Raw genomic sequence first — 25,507 nt, 5'->3', positions numbered from 1 at the left:
AGAAATCCCTTATCTGATTAAGGTGATGCCTTTTTAGCAAATTCAAATATTTAATCTTAACTGATATTAAACAGCTAAAATGTTCCGTTGTAGTTTAAAACCTTTGTTTATATTATAAAAAAGGAATCCACCCCTATTAAAATAAATCAAGGTGAAAAATATTAGTGAAATCATATTCGACTAAATGATTTCATTTAAACCAAATGTCCTCCCACTGCACCGCATTATGATAATATTGCAAAGCATGAATGGGTTATTGCAGAAGGTCTTGTTCATTGAAAGAGATGTATAATGCACACACTTCCACAAATACCATCAAATTAAGAGCATTTTGACTGCTTCATCTGGGGCACTGAGTTCTCCTTTCTACTTACAGAGAAAAGATCAAAAATAATTGCTGGAAATTATTAAATGCCATTTGCCTTGTGCATGTTAATGCGGTGTTTAAAAATCAAGTTTCTATTTACACTCATGTACTGTTTTGTTTGTTTATCTGTTTACAATACACAATATAATTAGAGTTCGCTATACGTAGATACAGTTTTTGTTTTTGAAATATAGAAAATGACAAATGTTTCCCCTTAAAAAGTGCATCTTATTGAACGGCAGTCAAGAGACTCCAAACTTCTCCCATTTCAGGATTTAGAAGAATGGATAAAACTTGGCTAGAAATTTATAATAAAATAAAGACTGCCATGGAGCCATCTTCTTCAATAAAGATATTCCCCAGTTCAGCAGCCCATTATGCAATGGACGAGATAAGCGGTGCGGTCTGCTGCATGTTTTATTTGATTTTTTCACGGTTGATTTTAATTACAGCAGCTGCAGCAGCACCCATGGGTTTGGAATCATGCATTTCAAAGGAGGCGATTTTTCAGAGCACATCCTTACATTTAAATAACTTCCTACTTAGAGATGAGACACTGACATACAAGATTGTTGTCACATGTGTTCGGGAAGAGTTGAAAAGAAGCAAGGCTTTAAAATGCAAGTCCCAGAAACATCCCTCTACATAATGGAGAGTGAGTGAAATCCGTAACACTAGAAGCAACAAAGCATAATCCATGCAAAAGAGCATCCTGGGTGAAAGTTCCTCAGCTCCGAACTGCAGCACTACAATTAGCACAAGTGGCAAAATGAGAAAGGCAGGAGCTCTTTCATCATCTGGGCAACAGTCTAGAAAAACAGCCTTGCTCTTTAGCTTCTTAATTAAAATCGCAATGGTTGCACAGAAAGAGACTCCTGCAATTCTCCCAAAGTTTTGCGTACACCACAGGGGTACAGGATTTACCTGAAACAACTGGCAACTATAGAAAAATATTATTTTGCATGGATATAGAGTGCATTTCAAGTGAACAAACGTCTTCAGACTTATTCATTTGGGCTGCAAGGTTAATCAGTTAAGGGTGAAATCCTATCCATATTTAGATAGAAAAAGTCTTACAACGTCAGCATGCATAGGATTATGTCTGAAATTAATTGTTTCAAAAAGTGCTTTAGCTGACTAAAAACTGCTTTGATTAATTGGGTAGTAGACCTTTAATGGTCTGTGTGTATTTCTATCCCCTCCTATTAGAAGAGGATGAATACATTTTCCCCACCAATAGAGAAATTCCAAAGTGGCTAACATCTACAACAAACAACATCAACAATAAAACAACAAAAATATAACAATAAGCCCCATCCACATATGGGGTGCTGCTGCCAAAAAGTCATTCTTGCGTTTTGCCACAAACCTTGACTTAGAAGACTGTGGGCTGCACAAGAGGGCCGCCTCAGCTAACCTTAAAGGAAGGTCAAATTCATATGGGAGGAGATGACACCTCAAGTGTCATGAACTCTGAACTTGGCACCCTCCACTGCCCTGAGGAAGATTTGAATGAGAAGTTAATAAAGATAGAAGACATGGCCTTTCCATCTCCCTTGGGGTCTGAGGACAACTTCTCAGTAGCATCTTCATCTCCTTCACCTCGTAGATGCCAGCAGGTACAGACCCAGATATGGCCCCTTTAAGGAGCAGGGCCAGCATCTCCAGGGAAGTTTGGCTAACAGCAAGACAAACCTTGCCAGCATTCATAAGGCTTCAACTCTTTGCTGAGACAACATCCATCCATTGCCTCCATTAAGTAGTTTTTCAGGAAGGCTGGTGGAATGTCCCAGCTTCCTCTCTCATCTCTCTCTGTACAGCCTGGTGGAATGGAGTGGAGGCATCTGCTAATGGAGGCATCTGCCTCAGGGTACCACTCAGAACGCTGACCCTGGACCCTCGTTTATCATCCCTGGGACTTCAGGAACAACATTGGGTGATGGGCCCATACCTGTTACTAGTGTCCTCCCCACATTGCTCGGGGCTGGCAGAAACAAACACAGAGATCAAGAGTTTTGAGCTGGACCATAAGCAGCAAACTACGATCTGTAGTAGTGATTGCTGCCAGGGGAATCATTTTCCTTTGCCTGATGCTCTGCTTGTGCACTTGTAAAGAACAAAAATAGTACAAAGGCACCATTAAGACTCCAGTGTTCTTTCATTCAAAGCAAACTAAACCCAGTGGCACTCCCCCTGGAAGCTCTCACAGCGTGGGGAAGTTTGGAGTGGATAACAGTACATAGTGATGCAAGTTACTAACCAAAGTCGTTTCCCTGTGAGCGCTTGCTGAGAAGGAAAATAGCAGTGCAGTTGGAAAAGGCAAGACAAGACTATAATCTAGTTCCTGGAGCTCAAACCCCACTGCTGTCCCTGAATGTACCAGGCTGTTCATTTTTCAAATATCTACATAATTGAATGAAAAAGATGGGGTTGGGGGACATCAGGCCATTTGCTAACTCTGAGAGCTCCCATTTCCTGATGAAGAGCCCTGTGGAAACATAAAGTTTACCATGGCTTCCTCTCCTCCATCTTTGCAAAGTCTCGTTTCTGTTATTTCACAAGCAGTAAAGCAAATTGGAGTAGAAGTCCACTGAAAGAGACCAAAGCCCTTAATTAAATCAGATTCATAAGCATAATCAGAGGCAGATGGTGCTGGAAATAAGTCAGGCAGGTTTATCATTCATTGTACGTACAATTGCCAAGGTAAAAGTCTCTTTCTAGCGATAAAATAATATTTTTAGCCCCTTAGAATGTACCACTGAATCCTAATTAAAAGCAAAGTACCAAATATCTCTAATTAAAACCTGCAGTTAATTAAAACCTGCAGATTCTTTTAAGTGAGAATATTTCTTTTAAACCTTTAAGGATAATCAAGCTTCTTTAACCCTTAACTATTTTTCCTTGGTTTTGAGTTTATAAATGCATCTGCTAAAGTATTGGAGGCAAAAAGATGCACCTGGTAAGATGAACTACATGACCATTGTCAGTAAGTCCTAACAGCAGTAGTGGTGGAAGAAGCTGGGAGTTTACAAATGGGTGTCTTCAATGCAACGGAAGTTGCTGGGCTTGAAGGACACACAACGCTGTGAATAATTTTTACACAGCTAGTTTGCTTCCTGTTCTGCCTGGGCTAGAAGCTCATTAAGTGGCAGGAAAGGTCTATGGCAGAGAGCAACCACCAGGAAGGATGAAAGCAAGAAGCTTCAGCCAGCACAGAACTACCCTCAAGCACAGGAGAGGGGAACATGTGGCTCTCCAGATATTGCTGGACTACAACTCTACAACTCCCATCACCCCTGAAAACTGGTCATGCTGGCTGACAACATCTAGAGGACCACATGTTCCTCATCCTTGCTCAAGCAAATAGAGAGAATCAGGAGCTGGGGCAGATCCCAGAGAAAGCAGACATTAAAAGTTGACCACGTGCAATGTTCAAGGGAAGGCAGAAAGGCAATGGCCGTAACAAAGGGGCAGAGCACCTGCTTTGCCTGCCGAAGACCCCACATTCAATTCCCAGTATCTCCAGCTAAAAGAATCAAGTAGCAGCTGATAGGAAATCCCCTTCTCTACCTGTGACCCTGGATGGTTGCTGACAGTCAGAGGAGACGATACAGGCTGGATGAATAAATATAACACCTTGTTTGTCCTACCAGGCTTTTTACAGCTTTTTAATGTGTTGCTTTTTTTGTTGCTGCTGGCCTTCATTGTTAATTGCTTGTGCTTCATTTTGTATTCATTGTATTGCTACTTTATTCATTTTTTGCAAACGCTTGGACTGAAGAGCAGTTTACAGATGAATTAAGCAGACAGACAGATAAACCATCAGCCTGATTTCACAAGGCAGCTTCCTATGTTCCTGTGCTTCTATCCCCGTGGAAGGCCTCCTGTTCCTCAAATAAAATTTCAGAGAATGTTAAGGGCCAATGCTCTAGCTCAGCCTTTCTTAACCTGATGCCCTCCAGATGTGTTGGACTGCAGATCTCGAAATTCCCACCGATCATGGCCAATGTTGGCTGGGAATTGTGGGAATGTGGTCTAAAACATCTGGAGGGCACCAGGTTGAGGAAGGAAGCTCTAGCTAGCAGCTGAACAGCCTCCAAAGTCCCCCTCTCTTGTTACAATGGGGATCTCTAGTCTGGCTGCAATGTTTAATCTATTAAACACGTGTGCTCTCTTAATTCACTCTGCTTGTCTCATACTGATTCTGAAGCCAAGAGGGTTTTTGTCCTCTTGCTAAAAGATACATTTGAAAAGTGACCATCCTGTAATAAATGTTTATATATTTGACAATTCTACGGGGTCACTCCGTGTGGTACATTTTCCCATTTTAGAGATTAATGATAAAGTCTTAATTCCAGCACCCCTCTACTCTCCAAAACGAAACAAACAGTGAAATCCACATTCCTCAAGCAAATGACACCCAGAGATATCAAGCAAATAAGATTTTAGCTAAAAGGAACTTTTAAAAGGTTTTGGTCCTCCATCAAGAAAATATGTTAGCTACACACTGGTCCAACCTTAACTACATTGGACAGTAAAACAGGAATGTCATTGCCTTACAAAAGCCCTTCACAACACAGAGCTTAGCTACACAGCTTTGAAGTTCAGCCAGAAATTAGAAACGATCCAATGATTACCCAATACATAAACTCAAAGCAAACACACACACAAGCGCCCATGATGTCAAATACATTTGTTCAAGCCGATCGTTGTATTACATAAAGTTGTTGGCACAGGTAGCTATTTTGATGTACCGTGCATCACACTTACTAACTCCCACCCTTTCATTCCCTGCTCACCCCTTGCTCCAACAGCGAAATACAGACAGAAGGACAGCCGATGAGGATACAGCTATGAAGCTGTGTTTTTGAGTCCTTTGTGCCAAAGAAGCAAAGAAGAACCCCTTAGAGAAAATCTCATGAGAACATTAATCCTGGATAAATAGGGGTTTTGCAAGTATTATTGAAGCGCTCAGCGTCCTCCTCTATAAAATCAGATCCCTTACACATGAGGGAACGAGGGACACTCTAGAGTATCAAAAATATTTTGTCAGAGAAGCTCATGAAAAGCAAGTATTTGCAAAGGCATGCATGATACACATGGGTGCAGCTGGGAATCAGAGCGATTTGGTCTCAGCTTTCGTAAGATGTAAATCCATCCTCAAGTTCTTCATCCCAAACAAGCACAAGTTCGCATTATCAGAAATTCTGCATGATTTTGGTGCTGCACAACATTTCACCCCCCAAAAAAGCAGAATTTCAAAACTCAGCATAGGCCCATAAAGACACAAGACCCAGTTCCCAAGACAGACAGACAGAACATATTTTGCCGGCCAAATGGGTAACACAGGAAAGTACACTCCAATATCATATAACTATTTGCATCTTATGCACCGCCTCGCACCAGCACACACTGCCAGGGTGTGTGTAGTGCCGTATGCTCAGGCCTTGAAGTGGGGGAGGTTCTGCTAACCCCACCCCCAATCTTGCCCAAATTATCCCCAAGCAGCCAGCAAGTAACACAAATGTGCTATCCTCAGGTCGCTGGGAATAGCCAGTCCTGGAGACTGTCCAGGAGATGATAGCCATGAATGGTTGGGGAGGAGGGACTGATTGGGTGGAGAGATGGATCCCCAGAGCAGGGAGACTCTCAGGAGCCAGATTTCAGAATTGGGCGGGCCGAAGGCAAAAGGGTCAGGGCCCCAAATACCGGCCTGCTTGAGCTTAGAGCTCTTACTGCCAGTAATTAAGCCTTAGGAGAGGTATTTCAGCCTCTCTTCTAAAAGGGGGTTGGGATGGCACAAAAGCTGGGAAACACCAAAGAATCAGTGGTCAGAGGGGAAAGGGCTGGGACCACCATCTGGTTTTAAGGCATTGCAAGCCCCAGGATTCAATACCCCTTTTCTTATGTGTCACAAAGAGATCTTTTTTTAATAGAGATGCAATTCCCTTGGGACAAGAGTTGGAGTCTGAATCACATCTGCAACTTTCCTTGTCTTTTCATTGCATGCCAATGGGACTCTCTGCCATCTCATGAGGGCGGGGCTTCCTCCCTGTTTAAAAAAGGAAGCCTTTTACATCACAAAGGAGGAGTAAAAATTGTCTCAAGAGAAATGAAAATCAGTTCGAATGCCTGCATTTTCCTCCATATTTAAGTGATTCTTTAAAAACATTGAAGTCTTCTATAAGATATATCTCAAGCCTTTTGTTGATCAGGATTCCAGTTTTTTTACCATCTTTACACGCAATCTTCCACTCAGATTGATGATTAAGTTACGTTAATTGCTTTTTAAAAAATATATAGCATGCACAGGACTTGCTGTATCACTTTCTTAACAAAAAGCAGCCCTGATGCTCTGGTTCATAGTTGGGATAAAGTGGTTAAACCTTTATCCCATGCTGCTTCCTTGCCAAATACCATCCCCTGGAGTTGCTTTTTGCCACAAATAATGTGTAGTTTGACGTTTAGCTGCTCTTGTTTTCTCTTGCCTTACTCTCGGAGATGCACTAGTTTTCCCAATGAAAATTGCCTCCCCCCAGCTGTTCTTTGTCCCATTAGGGAAATGCTTTCCCACTCTCAGGGCAGTACTTGCACCTGGGGTTGGCAACCTGGTGCCCTCCAGATACGTTGGACTACAATTCCTATAAACCCCATCCCATATTGCAAAAGCTCAGGGATTTTGGGAGTTATAGTCCAAAACTTCTGGAGGGCTCCAGGTTGCCTACCCCTGACTTACACCTATACCTGGAGGGCAGAGTGAAGATGCCCAGGGTCCCTCCGTCAGGGGTTGGAGGCAGAACGGGAGCATGAACTGCAGCAAGCTCTCAGCAAGAGCAGAAGGCCAGCTCCTGACTATTTATACCATGCCTAGCAAATCAAGAGGCTTCATGCTGACTGCCAGCCACAAGAACCAATGTTGTATACCCTCTCCTATACATACACACCAGCTGCCTTTTTTTTTCTACCAAAAATCAAAGAGACAGGAGACCCAATCATTGATCTCTGTCATCTCATCTAGGTGGATACTTTGCTGCTGATGGGGATGTGTGCATGGAAAGGTTGTGGCTGAAATTACTGCTGGACCTCCTATTGGTAACTGAGAGCTGGATCACAGTCCCAACTGTCCCTGGGTATGCATATAACATGTGAACATAAGTAAGATATGAACAGGGTCATAAGGAATATGGGCCAGTAGTGCTGTTGCAATCACAGGACTTGCAGCCAGCGACATATTTGATACCATGGTTCACACTCACTGAAGTCTCCAGAACTGCCTTCCTCAACTTGGTGTCCTCCAGATGTAATGGACTTCAACTCCCAGCATCCCCTAGCCAGCATGATGGTTGGGAAGGAGGAGATAGAGTCTAACACATCTGGAGGTCACTAGGTTGGGGAAAACTACGCCCGAACGTTAATGAAGACTGTTAAGGCCTTTGGTTGGGACCAAGTGGATCTGCCCTCCACAGTGTGGGCTCACTGCCCTCTTCTGGCAGGAAAGGGAATTGCAATGTGCAACATCAGCCAATGCAATTGGAAGGCACTATAAAGCCTCTGGATTGGCCAGACTTGGTAGAAATTCTGGGAACCTGCCCTAGACCATAAGAAGAGCCCTTCTCGATCAGACCAAAGATTTATCTAATCCAGCATGCTGGTCCCAAGATTTCAGAATTTAAAGTCTGCTCAAAAATGAATGAAGCTGCATCTTCACAAAGTGAAGAACTCCCTGCAAGCAGAAAACTAGATATCAGGGATCTAGACCTAGTATTTTCTCTGACATTCCAATTTTCTCTGTGCAGTTATTTATTTCTCCCATGGGGAGCATTCAGTCACACAACTCCCACACCTCCTACAATTTGAAGGTGGTGCAGTCCAGGAACTGTTTCAGCACCTCAACTAGGCCTCTGTACAAAAACAACAGAGATCCACACTAATGCCCTCACAAAGGTTTGCAGTACACCAAGCCATTGGAATTCACCATATCGATAAAGACAGAGACAAAGAGATACATGGTATGCATGAATACAAAGAGGCAGGGAAAGCAGAACGAATCTTGTACTTACATTGAACTCACTGAAATCAAGGCTATCGAGGCTTTTGCTCCTATGTATTCTCCCTTTGATTCTTCTTAAAGAAGGCTTTCCTTGGCTTATGCTACAATTAGAACCATTGGAAGTTTCAGAAGATGGCGTTACCCTGTCAAAGAGAAAGAGCCGCATTTTAGGGAGTGTGTTGCTGAAAGGCAGAAAGCCCAACCCCCCTGTTATGACTACTACATAGGGCGAAATTCTTCATCCCCATCCCATTCCTTGCAGTAATCAAGCCTTAGTACATGTCACTAAAAGAAATACAGAAATTTTTTTAGCCCTCTTTCCCCTTGCTTCTGTCTCCCTTCCCTTCCTCGGCTGTTTTGCATTGGTTGAATTTTAGATTGTGATAACACAGAGGAGAGTATATAAATGCCACAAGGAAGCAAAGAAGAGAATTGAGGTGCAATCATAACACTTCTGTGCTCTCTCTGCAACCCATTCTAATGGGCAGAACAATGGTAAGTGGGGCAGAGTGGAGTAATGTCCAAGTGTTACTTGCTCATGCTAGCCAAGGAGGGGCCGGAGGCGGGGGCAGCAGTATTTTCCTTCTCAATTTCCAGCAGAGCTTTTTAAAAAAAAAGGAAAGGAAAAAAAATCTTTCCCTTGGCAACCAACAAGAGGGGAATTTCCTACAACAGCTCAAGGTGGTGTAAATGAGGGCCCCAGCCCAGAATGAAAGTGCCTTGGATCCACTGGATTCAAAGTTGCCTACACCGTGCTATGCCCCATTTCTGAGCCTACTGCCAACGATAGATCTACGCATGCAGAACTTCTCATGGGTTCACCAGAGGCCACTGGGAAAGACATCCCCACACACGCAATCAAGGAAGATTCAGGAGCCCCTGTGCACTCTCTGCATCCATCCAACCCTCATCTGAATCCTTAATTAATTTATGTATTTGATTTAAAAGAGTACTGTATTTCTTCGATTGCAAGATGCCATCGATTGTAAGATGCACACTAATTTCAGTACCAACAACAGGAAAAAAAAACACCTAAAAAAACCACCCGCGATTCTAAGACGCACCCCATTTTTAGAGAAATGGGGGGGGGGAAGTGCGTCTTAGAATTGAAGAAATAGGGTAATATAATGTGCTCCAGAAATACTCCCATGGTGGAGTATCAAAATATGACTAAATACTAAAATCAAAATAAAATATGATGTAAGGAGCCTGCAAGAAATATGTAGGCGACTCGCCAAACCAGTATGAAATTCCACCAAACACTGGAGCATTTTGGCCAGGCATTTATCCACAAACATTTGAGTACAGAAAGTCAAGATTTACTGCCTCTCCGAAGAAATCAATGCTCCCTCCTTTTGGCCAAATAATAATTTAATGCCACCCTGAGTGAAGTTAATTCAGCATTTGATATTTTTATCTTCATCTCCTCTTGCCTACATCAGGGCTTATTTATAAAGGGGCAAATTACTCCGTATTTATTCATGCTAACCTTCTGGCTGCAGCAGGACCAATAGGAAAAGCCATATTAATTATACTGTAGGCAAAAACAAAAATCCAACAACTTCATTTTTAAAATTAAATTTTCAGAGATGATTACTAGACACCTTTCTCATATGAGATTTCAGTGGGAGGGGAAAGCAGAATAGCGGGCTATTCCAATTGATTTGGGGTTTGCAGAAGAACTCCAAGTTCCCTCTTAGTGCCTCAGTTGCCAGACAGGGCATCCTGATGTCTAAGCAGTCAATAAACCTCTGACAACAAGAGAGTGTGTGAATGACTTGAGTGGATCACACCTCCCTTGCCCTTTGACTTCTTGTACACTTCCTCTGCAGTAACTATTATTAGCCATTGTCATGGACAGGAGTTAGTTCTACTATGCCTTCCATTGGCCTGACCTGTGTATGGAAGTGATCCCCTTAACATCAGCAGGAGTGACAGCGAGACCAGATTAATGGGCATTAAGGCTCCTCTGATGCTGAGCTGGGGACAGGCGAATGAGTGATCTTCGAGATTGCCCGGATTCTCCAAACATCGTCTCAGTTTGTCTCGGGCCCGTTCCCTGCACTATTAGTGCTCTGCACTAATAGGGAAACTTGCCCAAATCAAGCAGTGACTGAATGGGAGATATGCACAAGTTTCCCCAAATTTGTGCAGATTTCCTGATTTGCACAACTTTCCTCCATAGACTAAAGCAGGGCTAGAGGAAATTTGCACAAATTGAACTGGGAATCGCGAATGAGACAAATGCAAGGCATGTGCTTGACAATTTATGAATATTTTCAGCAGATACATGTTCGTGCTTGCGTTTGGAGCTTCAAACAGGGAGCTTGCTTGCATGTTTTGTGAGCAGAAATGAAATTCTCATACATCCCTATGCTGAGCCATATTTTATTTAGCACCGAGGTCAAAAGGAGTTGGTTAAACCATTGTATGGGTCACTACTGTATGGACCAACACAGCTGCTTGCATTTTGAAGCTCTTCTTGCAGGAGAAAAGCTGCTTGCATTTTGAAGCTCTTCTTGCAGGGACTGTCATGATGAGCACCTGCACTTCAGAAATTTACCACTACAGCCACTCTGTGCTAGCATCAGGTTCTACACTTAGGCAGTGTTTAGAAACACATTGACCACTAATCAAAAATCTTTTTTTTTATCATCAGTGCAACTCCTGCCCTGGAAGCTAATTCAAGCTATTGCACACAATGTAAAGCTGCTACCTGTCTTATTCAAGTGAAACTTACTCAATACATTTAAGAGCCTTCTTCCAAATCAACTATCGACAAACCCGTTAACCCAACAGCAAGATGATGATGTAAGACACAACATTAATTAGACAAATCAGATGTCCCCCCCAAACCACAAAAAAAGGTTATATTGACTAATTGCAACCTCCTTCCCTATAAAACCAATTTTCAGAAAAGGCAATTAACACTTCTTGCAATGAGGAGAAAATGAAAGCAATTACTTCTTACTAAGGTACAAACCTTTGTTTTAAAATGTAGGAAAAAGGAGAACATTTTCTGTTGCATTCACACTACACTACACTAACTAAAGTTGTTTTATATACATTTTTAGGGTGCAATCCTATGGTCCCTGGAGCCTTTCCCAGATAGTCCTTCCCCAGATAGGGAAATCCACTGCGGGGTGTGTGTGTGTCCCTCCCTTGACCAGTGGCAGACATTTCTGCCAACACAGCTCCTCCAGTGTCACTGCTCTGATAGCAACAAAGACAAAAGGGGGGGAGTTCTGGAAGCATATCAGAGACAGACCTGGGGAGGCTCTGGATCCAGAACCAAGGCTGCCTGGATCCCCAGACATGCCCCTGTAATGGGGGGGGATATTAAACCAGCCCTGGTTTTATGATGTAATTATTTCCCCTCTCATTGCGACCAGTGGGAGGGGAAAACTTTAAAAAACAAAAACAAATTAGGAGCCAAAAAAGGAGAAGGAAAAAGGAGTCATCCCACCATCTCGGAAAGATTTAAGAAATGGCGGTTCTTCCAACATGGCATCTCCGCCCCATAGGACTGCTCTGTCCATTGCACTGGACAGAATACAGAATTTGGAATACTAGCATAGCTGAATTTGGAAGTGTGTTGTTTAAGGCCAGTTATAATCAAGAATATAGCAAACTAGATCACTTTTGGAAGGACTTTTAGAAGGGCCATACACATGACTCCTCACCCACCCACTCCACCCCCAAACACTGATGTAATTGCCAGCTACACCTCCCTCTGCTACTGCATGTTGTTGTTTATTCGTTCAGTCGTTTCCGACTCTTTGTGACTTCATGGACCAGCCCACACCAGAGCTTTCTGTCGGCCGTCGCCACCCCCAGCTCCCCCAAGGTCAAGTCTGCCACCTCCAGAATATCATCCATCCATCTTGCCCTTGGTCAGCCCCTCTTCCTTTTGCCTTCCACTTTCCCTAGCATCAGCCTCTTCTCCAGGGTATCCTGTCTTCTCATTATGTGGCCAAAGTACTTCAGTTTTGCCTTTAATACCATTCCCTCAAGTGAGCAGTCTGGCTTTATTTCCTGGAGTATGGACTGGTTTGATCTTCTTGCAGTCCAAGGCACTCTCAGAATTTTCCTCCAAAACCACAGTTCAAAAGCATCTATCTTCCTTCGCTCAGCTTTCCTTATGGTCCAGCTCTCGCAGCCATAGGTTACTACGGGGAATACCATTGCTTTAACTATGCGGACCTTTGGTGTCAGTGTGGTGTCTCTGCTCTTAACTATTTTATCAAGATTTGTCATTGCTCTCCTCCCAAGAAGTAAACGTCTTCTGATTTCCTGGCTGCAGTCAGCGTCTGCAGTAATCTTTGCGCCCAGAAATACAAAGTCTGTCACTGCCTCCACATTTTCTCCCTCTATTTGCCAGTTATCAATCAAGCTGGTTGCCATAATCTTGGTTTTTTTGAGGTTTAACTGCAACCCAGCTTTTGCACTTTCTTCTTTCACCTTTGTCATAAGGCTCCTCAGCTCCTCCTCGCTTTCAGCCATCAAAGTGGTGTCATCTGCATATCTGAGATTGTTAATGTTTCTTCCTGCAATTTTAACTCAAGCCTTGGATTCCTCAAGCCCAGCACGTCGCATGATGTGTTCTGCATACAAGTTGAATAGGTAAGGTGAGAATATACAGCCCTGCCGTACTCCTTTCCCAATCTTAAACCAGTCCGTTGTTCCGTGGTCTGTTCTTACCATCGCTACTTACCGCTGCTACTGCATGCAAAGCACTAATAAGAAAGAGTCCTTCCTCATGAGAGGGAACCCAGTGATGCCGTTTCTCCCAATGGCAGCTCCAGTATTTTGGTTAGAGAAACTACAGATCAACAGCGAAGGTGATGTGTCTCCATGTCAGCTAATTGCTTCTTGATACAGGCTCACTCTGGAATGTTCTGAATGGGGGGTACAGGCATACGTCCCCTCTCCTGCCCTGATGTAATCTAGGGGACTTCAGTTTTCAAGTGAGGTGGAAAGGGCTGAGTTTTTCAGTTCTGAGAGCTCAGAGAAAGAGCTTTCTTGGGGAGATGCTGTTCTTTGGAGATCAGATGTGGAGCAGCGGATTTCACTGGCTGCTGGAGTGTTTTAAGCTTCAACTCAAATATTTTAATATGCCATAAAGCCTCCAGTAACCTCCTTCCAAAGGAAACCAAACCCAGGTAAGTGTGTTATGCTGGAGACATCTCAACGCTTGGAGGAGCTGAGCGAGCGTAGCAAAGTGGTTAAGGTTGGAGCGTGAATGTGAAATAAGCTTTAATTACGCCTTCAGAATTCTAAGCTGCCCTCTCTAAAATGCCCCTTCTGATCCCATTTCACCTCCACATACTTTTTAGGTGCCACAGCTGGCGTCCAGTCAAATCTGTGTTCCGTGCCTTTTCTGCATTTCTGCAGAGTTGAGGCATACATATGGTGTTCATAACATCGTTTAACAATACAGGGTTGACTCCATTATCCCTTCTTACACAGTATCAGATATGCAACCTGAGTAAGACTTATAGTAAGGACATAAACTAAACCTTGACGTTCTGCTCCACAGAGCAGCAAAACATATATATTTTAGAACACAGAGACGTTTAGAGCTAAAGTGTCAACACTGTGAATTTAGTGCTTACAGTGTGATTACTCCCAGAGCATCCCTTTAAACTGGTCACCCCTTTTTGTTACTCAGATCTGAACTAAGTGCTTTATTAATTCCCTTGGCTATCTCTCTGCTCCCTCTTCCGTCAATGTATTCTCAAATCACTTCATGTCAAACACCTGTGTTTTTTTCCACTGCTAAAGCAAAAGTGGTGAGGTCAGTAGGACTCAGCTGAACATGATCGGTATACCTCACTGACACCCGCAAAGAGGAAAAAGAACTGATATGCTCTCTGCCTGATCAACCTGAGAATGGTTTTCATATTTATATTTATTCATTGTAATTGCTATAACATTGTGATATTCATTAAAATAATGACAACACAATTTAGACAGAACTTGTGGTTCTGCAAACATTGGCTGCATTCACACATAATGCTAAGCCATAGTTTATGCTAACCATAGTTTGTTGCTTTAGCCATGAAAGCTGTCTTGCAGATGAGCAAACAAACTGCAGCTTGTTTTCTGTATTTTCTGATTTCTTTCTCTCCCACCCATTTTGCCAACCTTCATTATAGGGTAGCCACTTAAGCATTGCCAAGAAGAAAAATCTCACCACAAAAAAGGGGGCAAAAGAGGATATTAATGTGCATAACATTTGCATGTGCAAATATATCATAGAGGTGCAAATTTATAAATAAATAGAAATACATCTCACCATAGTGGAGAAGAGGGATTAACTGACTTGTATGCCAACTCAGTCTGCTGCCCAGGTGCTAAGTGTTGATGAACAACCTCCTTTTTAATTTCCTATTTAAATTACAGTAATTATTTCTATATTTGCATTACATCGGTATTCTCTTTTGTCCTCTCTTATTTTATTTATGTATTCATTCATTCATTCATTCATTCATTCATTCATTCATTCATAACATTTCTATATTGTCCAATAGACAAAGTTGTTTGGATGGTTCACAAAAATTAAAACCCTAAGGAAAACATGATAAAACATAATATAAAACCTTTAAAAGTTTAAAATATAATAAAAAACAAAAGAGAAAAAAACAGTAGCAGTGTAAAAGATCTAAAAACACAATAACACATTTAAAAATAAAACTAAAGGACTCAAAAGCCTCTGAAAATAAGCATGTTCTTCATCTGGCAATGAAAACACCACACCAGCTGAACTTCTCTGGGGAGGGCATTCCACAACTAGGGTGCCACCACTGAAAAGGCCCTCTCCTTAGTAGCTACCTACCTCACCTCATTTGGCCGGGGCACCTGAAGGTCAGACACTCACTTCTACCATCCATGAACTGTAGCAGACAAAGCAAGAAGTGTGGGGCAAAAATCATGAAGGCATAGAACTGGGCATGTGCAAGTTATCAGAACTAAGAGGCCAAATGTAACTCAGAGATGCTGTGGGCAGAGGAGGACCAGCATAGAGGGCTGACTCCTCTATCGACAGCTGCAAAGCCAGGAGGGTTTGGAGTGGAGCAGCTTCCAAAACCAAGAGCAGAGGGGGCCACGTTGATATTTTTGCTCAAGGTGCCAAATGTCGCAAGGATCTGGCACCTCTATCAGTAAAGGACATGCATCTTCTTTCAGCAAGACAATCTATTCTCGACACGCACGTCCCGTTAATCACACCTCCTTTATGGAACATTTTGCTCATTCATATTGGGATTTCAGTAAATACTGACAGTATTATACAGTTTTAGGATTCTCCCAGGTCAATCATTTTTTCCCAGGTAATTAGTGTATCAGTTCGTGCTTCCCTCTCTCTACTCTGATCTTGGATTGTTTGATCAAGGTGAGACCAAATGGCAATATTAATTTTTTGGTGTGTGGTTATTTATTTATTTATTTATTACATTTTTATACCGCCCAATAGCCGAAGCTCTCTGGGCGGTTCACAAAAATTAAAACCATCATAAAACAACCAACAAGTTAAAAATACAAATACAAAATACAATATAAAAAGCACAACCAGGATAAAACCACGAAACCAGGTTAAACACAAAACAATTACTGTAGGCCTTTCTTCAGAAACAGGGACAACCAGTGCAATCTGCAAAAAAGTGTTGCAGTGTGGAGTGCTTTTGATCAAGATTCCAGTTTTCCAGCCCTTTTCCAGGATATTCTATTCCATTCCAGCACCCCAGGTTTCCCATGTTTTCCCTTCAAACAGTTGGGCCTTAGCTAGACCGGGGTTTATCACGAGGCGAGCCCGTCCACATGATGCACAAGGGATCCCGGGATCAGGGAGGGATGATCCCCCCCTTGCCCCGGGATAGAGACCTCCCCTTTGGGCCTGCTTTTTCCGCAGTCCTGAGACCACGGAATGTGCGGCCTGTTGCCACGGTTTGACCCGGCTCGTGCGGAGCCGGGAGCTGCACACAGGGCGCAGCGCTCCTCAGGAGCGCTCCTCAGGAGCGCTATGCCCATTGGGGTTAGGGTGGTGTGAGCGGGAACATTTTTAAATTTTAATTAAATGTTTAAAAAAACCTTACCTTTAGTGCAAGACCGTTCATGTGCTCTGTCCTCTTTTAAAAAAATGGCGGGTGCGACAGCTCTCTTCCTGAGGTCGTTGTGCCTCATGTGTAAGCAGAGGAGGGATCTCCTGTTAATCACAATGCGAGATCTTCCCCCCTCAGTCACGGGCTATAAGGTAGGTCTAGCTAAGGCCTAGGTGCACACTGGGTGGTCACTGATCACACTCAGGGCGATTCTGCTCCGTCCCCCAGTTTTTCTGTACATTTGCAAATTTTAGGATATCCTAAAACCCTTCTGATACCTACCTCTTGTGCAAGGCTGCTGCTGTTTTGACTAAATATACATCCTAATTCTAGGATCTCCAATATGGTGCCTCTCTCACAGACATCTCTCTTGTTCCACACCAGGCTCCCTGGCCTGGAATAATAATAATAATAATAATAATAATAATAATAATAATAATAATAATAATAATAATAATAATAATAGAAGGCTGGCTTGCTGCAAATCAAAGTGCTGCACTCCAGCACAATCTTTATCTGGGTTTAAAAGAATGGTTTTGTTTTTCAGTGCTCAGGCCCTGCTTCTGTCTTATATGTACGGTCTTCGGCAACTAACTTTTCTTTTAGCCTCACTTTCTGGATTTTTTTTTTTTTTTGACCCAGCCATGCCTATCATGGCTGCCATTTTATAAATGAGGACCTAGCCACCCCAGCAGCAATTCTGTGAGACTGGCCCTGACACTGGACCAAAACGGTTGGGCCTGCACTATCCTATATGTGTAGATGCCGAAGTCTGACCTAAACCAGAAAAACTCGGTGGGTGGGATGGGGTGGGGTAGGGGAGAAGCGAGGTCACAACTTGGCAGGCATGAATGCATCTGGTGATTACTTTTAACCAGGTAGGCCATATGTTGTGTGCACACACACACAAAACAACTTACTGAAATAAAAATTGCTCCAACGGAAGAACACAACAATGGACATAACCGAAATACAATATGGAAACTCAAACAGAAGGCCAGCCAAGCAGGGGTGTTGCTAGGCACAGAAAAGATTTGGGGCCCAGGCCCATAGGACAAAAATCTGCATATCCTAATTAATACCTATACATGGAAATTTAGAAATAATAATGAGGTGGCAATGGCAGCCAATCAATTTCTCATCCAAGTCACCTCATATAAAATAAATTCTTCAGGTAATTGGCACCTTGCCCCAGATCATCCCAAACCAACGGGAGAAGTTGCTTTCTAAGCTTAATTACCATGCAGGGGATGATTTTTGGGAGGAAGTCTTGTAGCATGTGGGGAATGGAGAGTTAACGCTCCCCTCTCCAGCTGCAATAAGCAGAGGGGGTGGGGTGCAGAAACACTTCCACTTGTGTCAATAGACACAGGCTCTGTGGAACGGATTGGGGCCAGAGTTCCTCTGGATGTGGAGAGTTCCACAGGCTGGGTGCTGCCCAAAGGAAGGCCCTTGTTATCGCCAGCGCCACCACAGCTGGTGGTGGGACACATAGAAATTTCTCTCCAAATGTCTCCAAGGGGTCATGTAGATTCCAGATGTTTACATGAGCAGAGTGTTAATGTGTGTGTGTTCCAGCATATATGCAGGGATGTAAGGAGGCTACCTTAATTCATCCTGTTTTCCCATCTAACTTGATATTGCCTACCCTGACTGCGAGGGATCTGCGAGGACCTCTGCCTGGCTGCAGACATCACTGGTTATGGCTTTGGCTGGAGCCCAGCTCAAGGGGTGAAGACCTCTAAGGAGATGTACAAGCGTGAGAGTGGGAGGAGCCTATCCTTCGAATTTACAATGGCTGGCGGGTAGTCATGCATGATGACTAACATGGTCTGAACAATCTTATTAGGATAGAATTGAGCCACAGTGGCCTTTCTGCTAAACTAGTGCCAAATGGGAGAGCGATTTGGTGATCTGGATGACTCTCCCAGGAATCAATCTTGAGACCACCCCATTCATTTTCTTAATGACTCTAAATGGTTTCCTTACAGTCACTGTTTTGACACTCGCAGCCCCTGAAATTGAATTAGCCACCTCAAAATTAGATTTCCCAATATTGTGTGAGCAGGAAACATAAGATTAAAAAACACCGACAAGCAAACTATATAGTGATGAAGCTGTGCTTTTAGCATTCCATGGGACAAGTCCTTTTTTATATTATTATTATTATTATTATTATTATTATTATTATTATTATTATTATTATTATAGAAATTAGAGTGGCAGATGTTCTGTAAAGGAACCAAACAATTGCTGCTACCTTTTCATTTTTCATTCAATGGGATTCAGGTGGATTATCTCCCCCAACGGAAGCTAAGTATTTTTTTAAATCTATTATTATTATTATTATCATCATCATCATCTATTTTGCTTGCACCAACAGTACATAATAATGTATCAGACAACATATGGCCCCTAGAGCAAACCATAACACTGACATCCTATTGTTTTACAAACAATGTCACTTTGAATTCATAAAATTCAAAATACTGAATTGACTTATTTTCTTTCACATGAAATAGTTTATTTTTTAAAAAAACATTTACAACCCACTTTTCCTGAGATAAGGTAGGAAAATGCCCATTGACCTGTTATTTTGTAAACTGTGTGGATGGAAAACATTTCTACACCTTCTTAAAAAATTAAGTAAGGAGTATTTCTGTTGATGAATTCCTACTGTTTTGCAAAAGTGCCACAACTAAAAATTATTCTTTCCAATTTTACAATTTATGTTGCACAGATTGTCAAGTTAAGAATACTTTCAGACATCATAGAAAACTGATATGAAAACTACAAGGCAATCCTAATGACAGAAAAACCTCTAACAATGCAATGTATACATATCTACTCAGAAACATGTCCCATTGAGTTCAATAGGCCTTACTCCTGGGTACATGTAGAGGATTGCAGCCACTGAGTCTAAGTGCTCATAGGTGTCAATTAGATTTCCCAATGCAATCTTGTTCTGATCATAACAACCATTGATAAACTCAAGTATCGTATATTTATGCATGATTAGTGGATGGGTGCTCTGCTGTCAATGTTTCCTTGTCCCCCACCACAACTTGTACAGCAAGAACTACCATTATACAAAGTTGCCCTGTAATCTGAGGGCACTTTGAAAAGAACACACTGAAGGGTATAAAAATAGAAGCCATTTAATGTTCACTTTTGTTCCTGACGATTAAATATCTGTCATTAACATGTGTACACACCTCACTGAATCATGTATATACTACTGAGAGAGGACATTGTTGTGAGTGAGCTAGAGTTAACCATCATTGTATGAGTTTCACACAACTAAAACTACAAGCATATTAATCCCTGCAAGGAATGGGTTTTTAAAGGAAGATCCAAACTCTTTTTTATTGTGATATCAAGAGGCTTTGCATTGCTTGTTCAAGTTAATATGCTATATAAACTTTTTTAGAGAAAGCATGGGAGTTATTTGCATATCCCTTACGATACTTATACCATGCTCCTAAAATCAGCTAAATTAATTCTATGAAGATAAAAGCAGGCTTTAAAAAAATAATAATAATAAAAAATCTGCCAGAGGGAACGGAGGGCAGCACCACATCATGAAAATAGCAACGTGTTCTTGAAAACCTAGTTATGGCAGTATTCCTTTACTGAGAAAAGGCTTCAAATGAGCAAAATGGTAAGCATTGCCTTGATGTATACTTTACTTCTCTTTCTCATGCCACGTCTTTTGCTAATTTATATAAGGGAGAAAGGGAGGAGTAATCAAACATACCAAGTGCCGGAAATAGTCTCTATTTGCTGGTTGTTCTAAGATGCTGAAGCCACTTTCTGTATTATCAGCACCCCCAATGACATTTTACACACTCTCACTGTGACCTAGGGTCATGGCGATAGCAAGCCATTGCTCCGATGTCATTCTTCAGCCCATGAACACTGGACTGGACTTTTATATATGCAAATGCAATTTAAGCAATATGATGAATGTCTCTCCTTTCCTGGACTTCAACAGAGAGGCATCTATCATGTACCTGAATTGCATTTGGACATTAAAAGTCAAATAAAATATACAAAAGATGGAGAATCACATCTGCTCTTTGGTACTGCCATTTTTTAAAAATGAAACTTTTATTTGTGCATTGTATTGGTTATGCTGAATATTTGAGACAATAAAATTCTGCTCTTTGCTTTCTCCACCCCCCCTTCCTAAAAGCACATTTGGCTTGGATTTAGATTCTCCTTCTTGACTATTTGTCATCTCCTTCTAAAAACCACCATGTCCTACTGCTTCAAGTCAAATTGACACCAATTCTTTACAAGTCATTGGTTAATGCACAGCATCAGCATCTTTGTGCCCCTCCTCACCCCTGCTCCATAATTACAGTGTGACAATCTGCACCTCCCAACACACACACACACACACACACACACACACACACACACACACAAACACACACACTGGAAAACATTGTAAACGGTTTGAGCTAAAGCCCTTAAGGAAATAGAGGAAAGCATAGACAATATAAAAGCTAAAAGGTCAGTTCTCACAACACATGAAGAAGAAGAAGAAGAAGAAGAAGAAGAAGAAGAAGAAGAAGAAGAAGAAGAAGAAGAAGAAGAAGAAGAAGATATCCCCACCTGACAACCATCATGAAAGCCGATTTTATGGCACTGCAAAGACACACTTCCTTCATGTCAGGATTTTGTTTAGGAAAAAATGCAACTACCAAGCAGATCAAAAGAATATGGTCCACGTTCTATTACCCAACTAGGGCCTTCCCTATCACACTCTCTCTGTCTCTCCCTGCATCTTCCTGGAAAAGCATCCATGACTCCAGCTCAAATTTTACCAACATTTCTGGTTAAAGAGAGATAGATAAGGCCCAGCATGACACTTTTGAACTCTGGAGAAGCTTCCAATTGGTTGTTCGTGACAATAAAAGCCTTGTTCACCCCTCCCCCCCACCTCAACCGGGTAGTGATGAAACTGACATGCTTTAGCAACAAAGGACCACTAAAGCAGCAACAGCGATGTCTCACCCTCTGCTGGAGGGACAGGGGGGCAAAAAGCAAAACAACCCCCACCACCACCAACATCCCCCCCCCGCCACACATTTTGCTGCAAATGATTCCAATAACATTTCCCCGTGACGTGCGAGCGTCCTCCGGGAATGGAAGGAGGGACCCTTTCGCAAAGCAATGGGATTATCGCACGAGGGTGATTTTCAACGAATGCCGCACTTCTGGGTCCCCAGCTGCGCCGAGCTGCGTGGCGGGCAGCAGGAGAGGCTCGCCGGCCCCTTCGCCCTGGGTGGCTGCCCGTGCGCGTGGGTGCGCGCGTGGATCTCGGCCACAGAAGCCCAAGAGGGCAGAAGCAGGCAGGCAGGCGGGCGGGCGCCCAGACGACACACGCGCCAGGCGCAATGCCGAGCTATAACAGCGGCCGCCGCGAACCCGCAGCGCAGCGGCGCCCGCTACTCACCAGAGCTTCCGCTTTAAGGGCATGAGGCTGCCCCGGTTGGAGGCGGTCACCCCGATGGCCATCTGCAAGACCGTCAGGTATTTCTGATACTTCATTTTGCCGTCGCCCCCCCGGTCCCTGCTGCGTCCCCGCCGCCGCCACCGACAGAGTCTCTCCAGCCGCTGCATGCAATCATCAAATTTTTATTTCCAGGCATCTGCCGTCCTGCGTCGCGCTTCTCCTCCTCCTCTCCTCCTCCTCCTGCCGCGCTCCCTCTCTCTCTCTCTCTCTCTCTCTCTCTCTCTCTTTCTCTAGCTGTGGAGGCCCCCCCTCTCCGGCTCACTCTCTCCTCCTCCTCCTCCTGCCGCACTCCCCCTCTCCTCCCCAGCTCACGCTCGCCTCCTCCTCCTCCTCCTCCTCTCTCTGTCTCTCTATCCCAGCTGATAGGCGCTCCCTCTTTTTCTTCTCCTCCTCCACGCCTGCTGTCGCACTCCCTCCCTCCCTCGCTCGCCCACCTTTGCTGCTCCTGCTCCCGCTCAGCTTCCTCTTCCTCTCCCCCCTCCTCACTCTCCCTGCTCGGGGCTCATGCACACGTGCGCGCTCGTCACACCACGAGTGCAAGCAGTCCGAGTAAGGCGTTACATGTAGCAATGGGGCATCCGAAATACAAACACAAGAGCATGCACACACAGATACAGCGGGGAAGAGAGAATATTTGGCCCTTTCTACACCTAAGGGTTATCCCAGGAAAACGGCGGGTTCGTCCCTGCCTGCTCCCGGGATCCCCTGTGTGCCATTTGGATGCAGAGGGATGATCTGTGGATGACCCAGGCGGGGAAAAAGGCAGGTGTAGAAACGGCCTTCGTTACCACCTCCAACAAGGTGTTTTGGACCATTTTAGCTTCCCTTCGGAAGGGTTGATTCACACATGCATGCTTGTCACTCCAAATACTGTTGCTTAGTGGTTAAATGCAGAGAAACAGGCCGTCCCATACATGTGTGCACACCACCCACCCACAGGCAGACAGAATACTGGTATCACCCTCCAATGCAGCAATGTTTTTTTTTCTTTTACTATGGACCACTTGACAATTGCTGGTGGTCTTCGCAGACCACCTAATCAACTTTTTTCTTTTGGTTCTACAAAGCAAAGTATATACATAACTTATGTCTGAACCATATATATTTTTCTATAGGGCTGAAATCGATGTCGAAACCAGTGCCTTATTGGAAGGGCTCATCTACACCAAGTAGGATATTCCACTATGAAAGTGGTATGACAGTGGTATATAAAAGGCAGGAGCCACACTACTGCTTTATAGCGGTATTGAAGTGCACTGACAACTGTTGGGACCCAAGACACATACCATATACTGCTTTCATACCACATTCATAGTGTTATATTCTGCTTGGTGTAGATGTGTCATGGACCCCAACAGTTGTCAGTGCACTTAATTACCACTATAAATCAATAGTGTAGATCCTGCACTGCACTTCAATATCACTATAAAGCAGTAGTGGGGCTCCTGCCTTTTATATACCACTTTCATAGTGGAATATCCTGCTTGGTGTAGATAAACCCAAAATTGCAGTCCAGGTCAAAATGGCCACTAAAATGGCCGCTATTTCCGCATCAGAAAAAATAACTACCGATATTCTCAACTGTTCAGCAACCTTTTCAAGGCCTGCCTGAATGGAGCTCGTCACAGGTTGGAGCATTTCAGGTGCAAGTTGTTGAAGATCAGATTCACATGCGCACGCATGTTCATCACTTCATAATAGCATCATTTACAGTACAATCCTGAACATGCTTATTCAGAAGTCCCTTGTAGTTTGTGGGACTTGCTCAATAGTAAATGTGTTTAAGAGTGTAAAATTAGTGATTATTTGCATATGTGAGAAGGCTGTCATATATCACCACTGCATAATTGTCATTCTAAGGCAACACTGCCTATTTGCATGTGTGAATTTCCTGTCCCAGGTACACCACCACTGGCTCAGAACTTTCATGCAATGCTTTGGAGCATTGCAGCAGTTAGGTATTGAAGAGACTGCTTCACACAACATCCGTGACCATCACTTCACAATAATGTGCAGCACAATCCTAGGTACAGTACTCAAAAGTTACACTGTGTTCAACAGGGCTGACCAAACTATGCTTAGAATTGCAGCTTAGCGGTTATTTGCATGTGCGAATGGGCCACCACAGATACCTCGCCAGGAATTTTTTTCTCGGTATCCATCATCACTACCATTGTCGAATTTCTGAAATGTCAATTTTTATTTTATTTTTTAGGCAGTGTTTTATATTATGTAATAAATAAATAAATGTAATAAATAAATAAATAATATTACTTTTGTATTGTTTTTATTTTCCTCCAAGCCATTTTATATAAGTATGTAAACTGGCAAGATAGAAATATTATAATATAACTTTTTTTCATATTTCAATGGGTTCCAGGGCACATATTTTGGATGTCTGCTTCTTGTTGACACTTATGCCCTACCCCTGACACATACTCCCCCTTAGTATCTTCAGGTATGAATGGGATACTGAACTAGATGGATGAATAGTCTGATTTAGCATAAAGCTGGTTCTGACATTCTCCTTTCACACATGCATGCACACACACATTGGCCTGGTTTGCGCTTAATGACAACCCCAAGTAAAGATTGAGTATGGCTTGATGATGAATCATGCGTCGTTGCTGAACCATGAGTTGTCGTTACATGCGAAACCTGAAGTAGGGTTTAATTATGGGTTGTTAACCAGAAACCACGCAGGAAGAGGGTTTTGTTTTTGGGTTGTTTGTTTTTGGGTTGTGAACTGCTAGGGTGGCACTCTAAAGGAGGGGCGGGCAACTTCTGCCCCTCCAGTTAATTTTAGTCCAAGTTCTATCTCTTAGCCTAAGGCCATGGCTAGACCAGACCTATATCCTGGGATTGTCCCGGGATCATCCCTGTGCATCCAAATGACACACAGGGGATCCCGGGAGCATGCAGGGACGACCCCTCCATTTGCCTGGGATAATCCTTGGGTCTAGCTAAGGCCTAACTATCCTCACAGGATTGTTGTATAGATAAAATGTTAAGCTGCAGGGTGGAGGGGGAGAACCACGTACACTGCTTTGAGCTACTTGGAGAAAAGCAGGAATATAAATGTCATAATAAATACAATTCTCACATACTACATAGGCCTTAGCTAAACCTAAGGTTTATCCTGGGATCGTCCGGGGTCATCCCTGTTCATGTAAATGACACACAGGGTATCCCGGGAGCAGGCGGGGACGACCCCGAGACGACCCCGGGATAAACCTTAGGTCTAGCTAAGGCCATACACACACACACACACACACACACACACACACACACACACACACACACACTGCATTGGAACCAACACATCGAAGCCAGGAGCTTTTTTGCATGGCTCAGTATATTGCTGTAGAACACACTTTTAACTCTTCTCCCAAAGGGTATTGTTAGTTCCAACAAATGCACACACCCAGATTCACACAAGAGTAGCAAAGTACAAAATCCTCCCCTCA

The 25,507-nt window shown here is 43.2% G+C and overlaps 1 protein-coding gene across 2 annotated transcripts in view; it reads right to left on the bottom strand.

The window, feature by feature from the left end:
• Positions 1-25,507, bottom strand: part of TJP1 (tight junction protein 1) — a 263,490-nt gene that overhangs the window by 197,582 nt on the left and 40,401 nt on the right. The window contains exons 1-2 of one of the 2 annotated variants that reach the window (XM_063142594.1): positions 21,981-22,205; positions 8,428-8,560 (exon numbers count right to left, since the gene is read on the bottom strand). In XM_063142594.1, coding sequence (XP_062998664.1) covers positions 8,428-8,560; positions 21,981-22,147 — 300 coding nt within the window. In that variant the 5' untranslated portion in view covers positions 22,148-22,205. Of the gene's footprint in view, positions 1-8,427; positions 8,561-21,980; positions 22,206-25,507 lie in introns of those variants that run through there. The other variant, XM_063142593.1, reaches the window with a different exon arrangement.

Source organism: Elgaria multicarinata, chromosome 16, assembly GCF_023053635.1.
Source record: "Elgaria multicarinata webbii isolate HBS135686 ecotype San Diego chromosome 16, rElgMul1.1.pri, whole genome shotgun sequence".
NCBI lineage: Eukaryota > Metazoa > Chordata > Lepidosauria > Squamata > Anguidae > Elgaria > Elgaria multicarinata.
The sequence above is the reverse complement of the archived record's forward strand: the minus strand, read 5'-3'. Positions and strand labels throughout refer to the sequence as shown.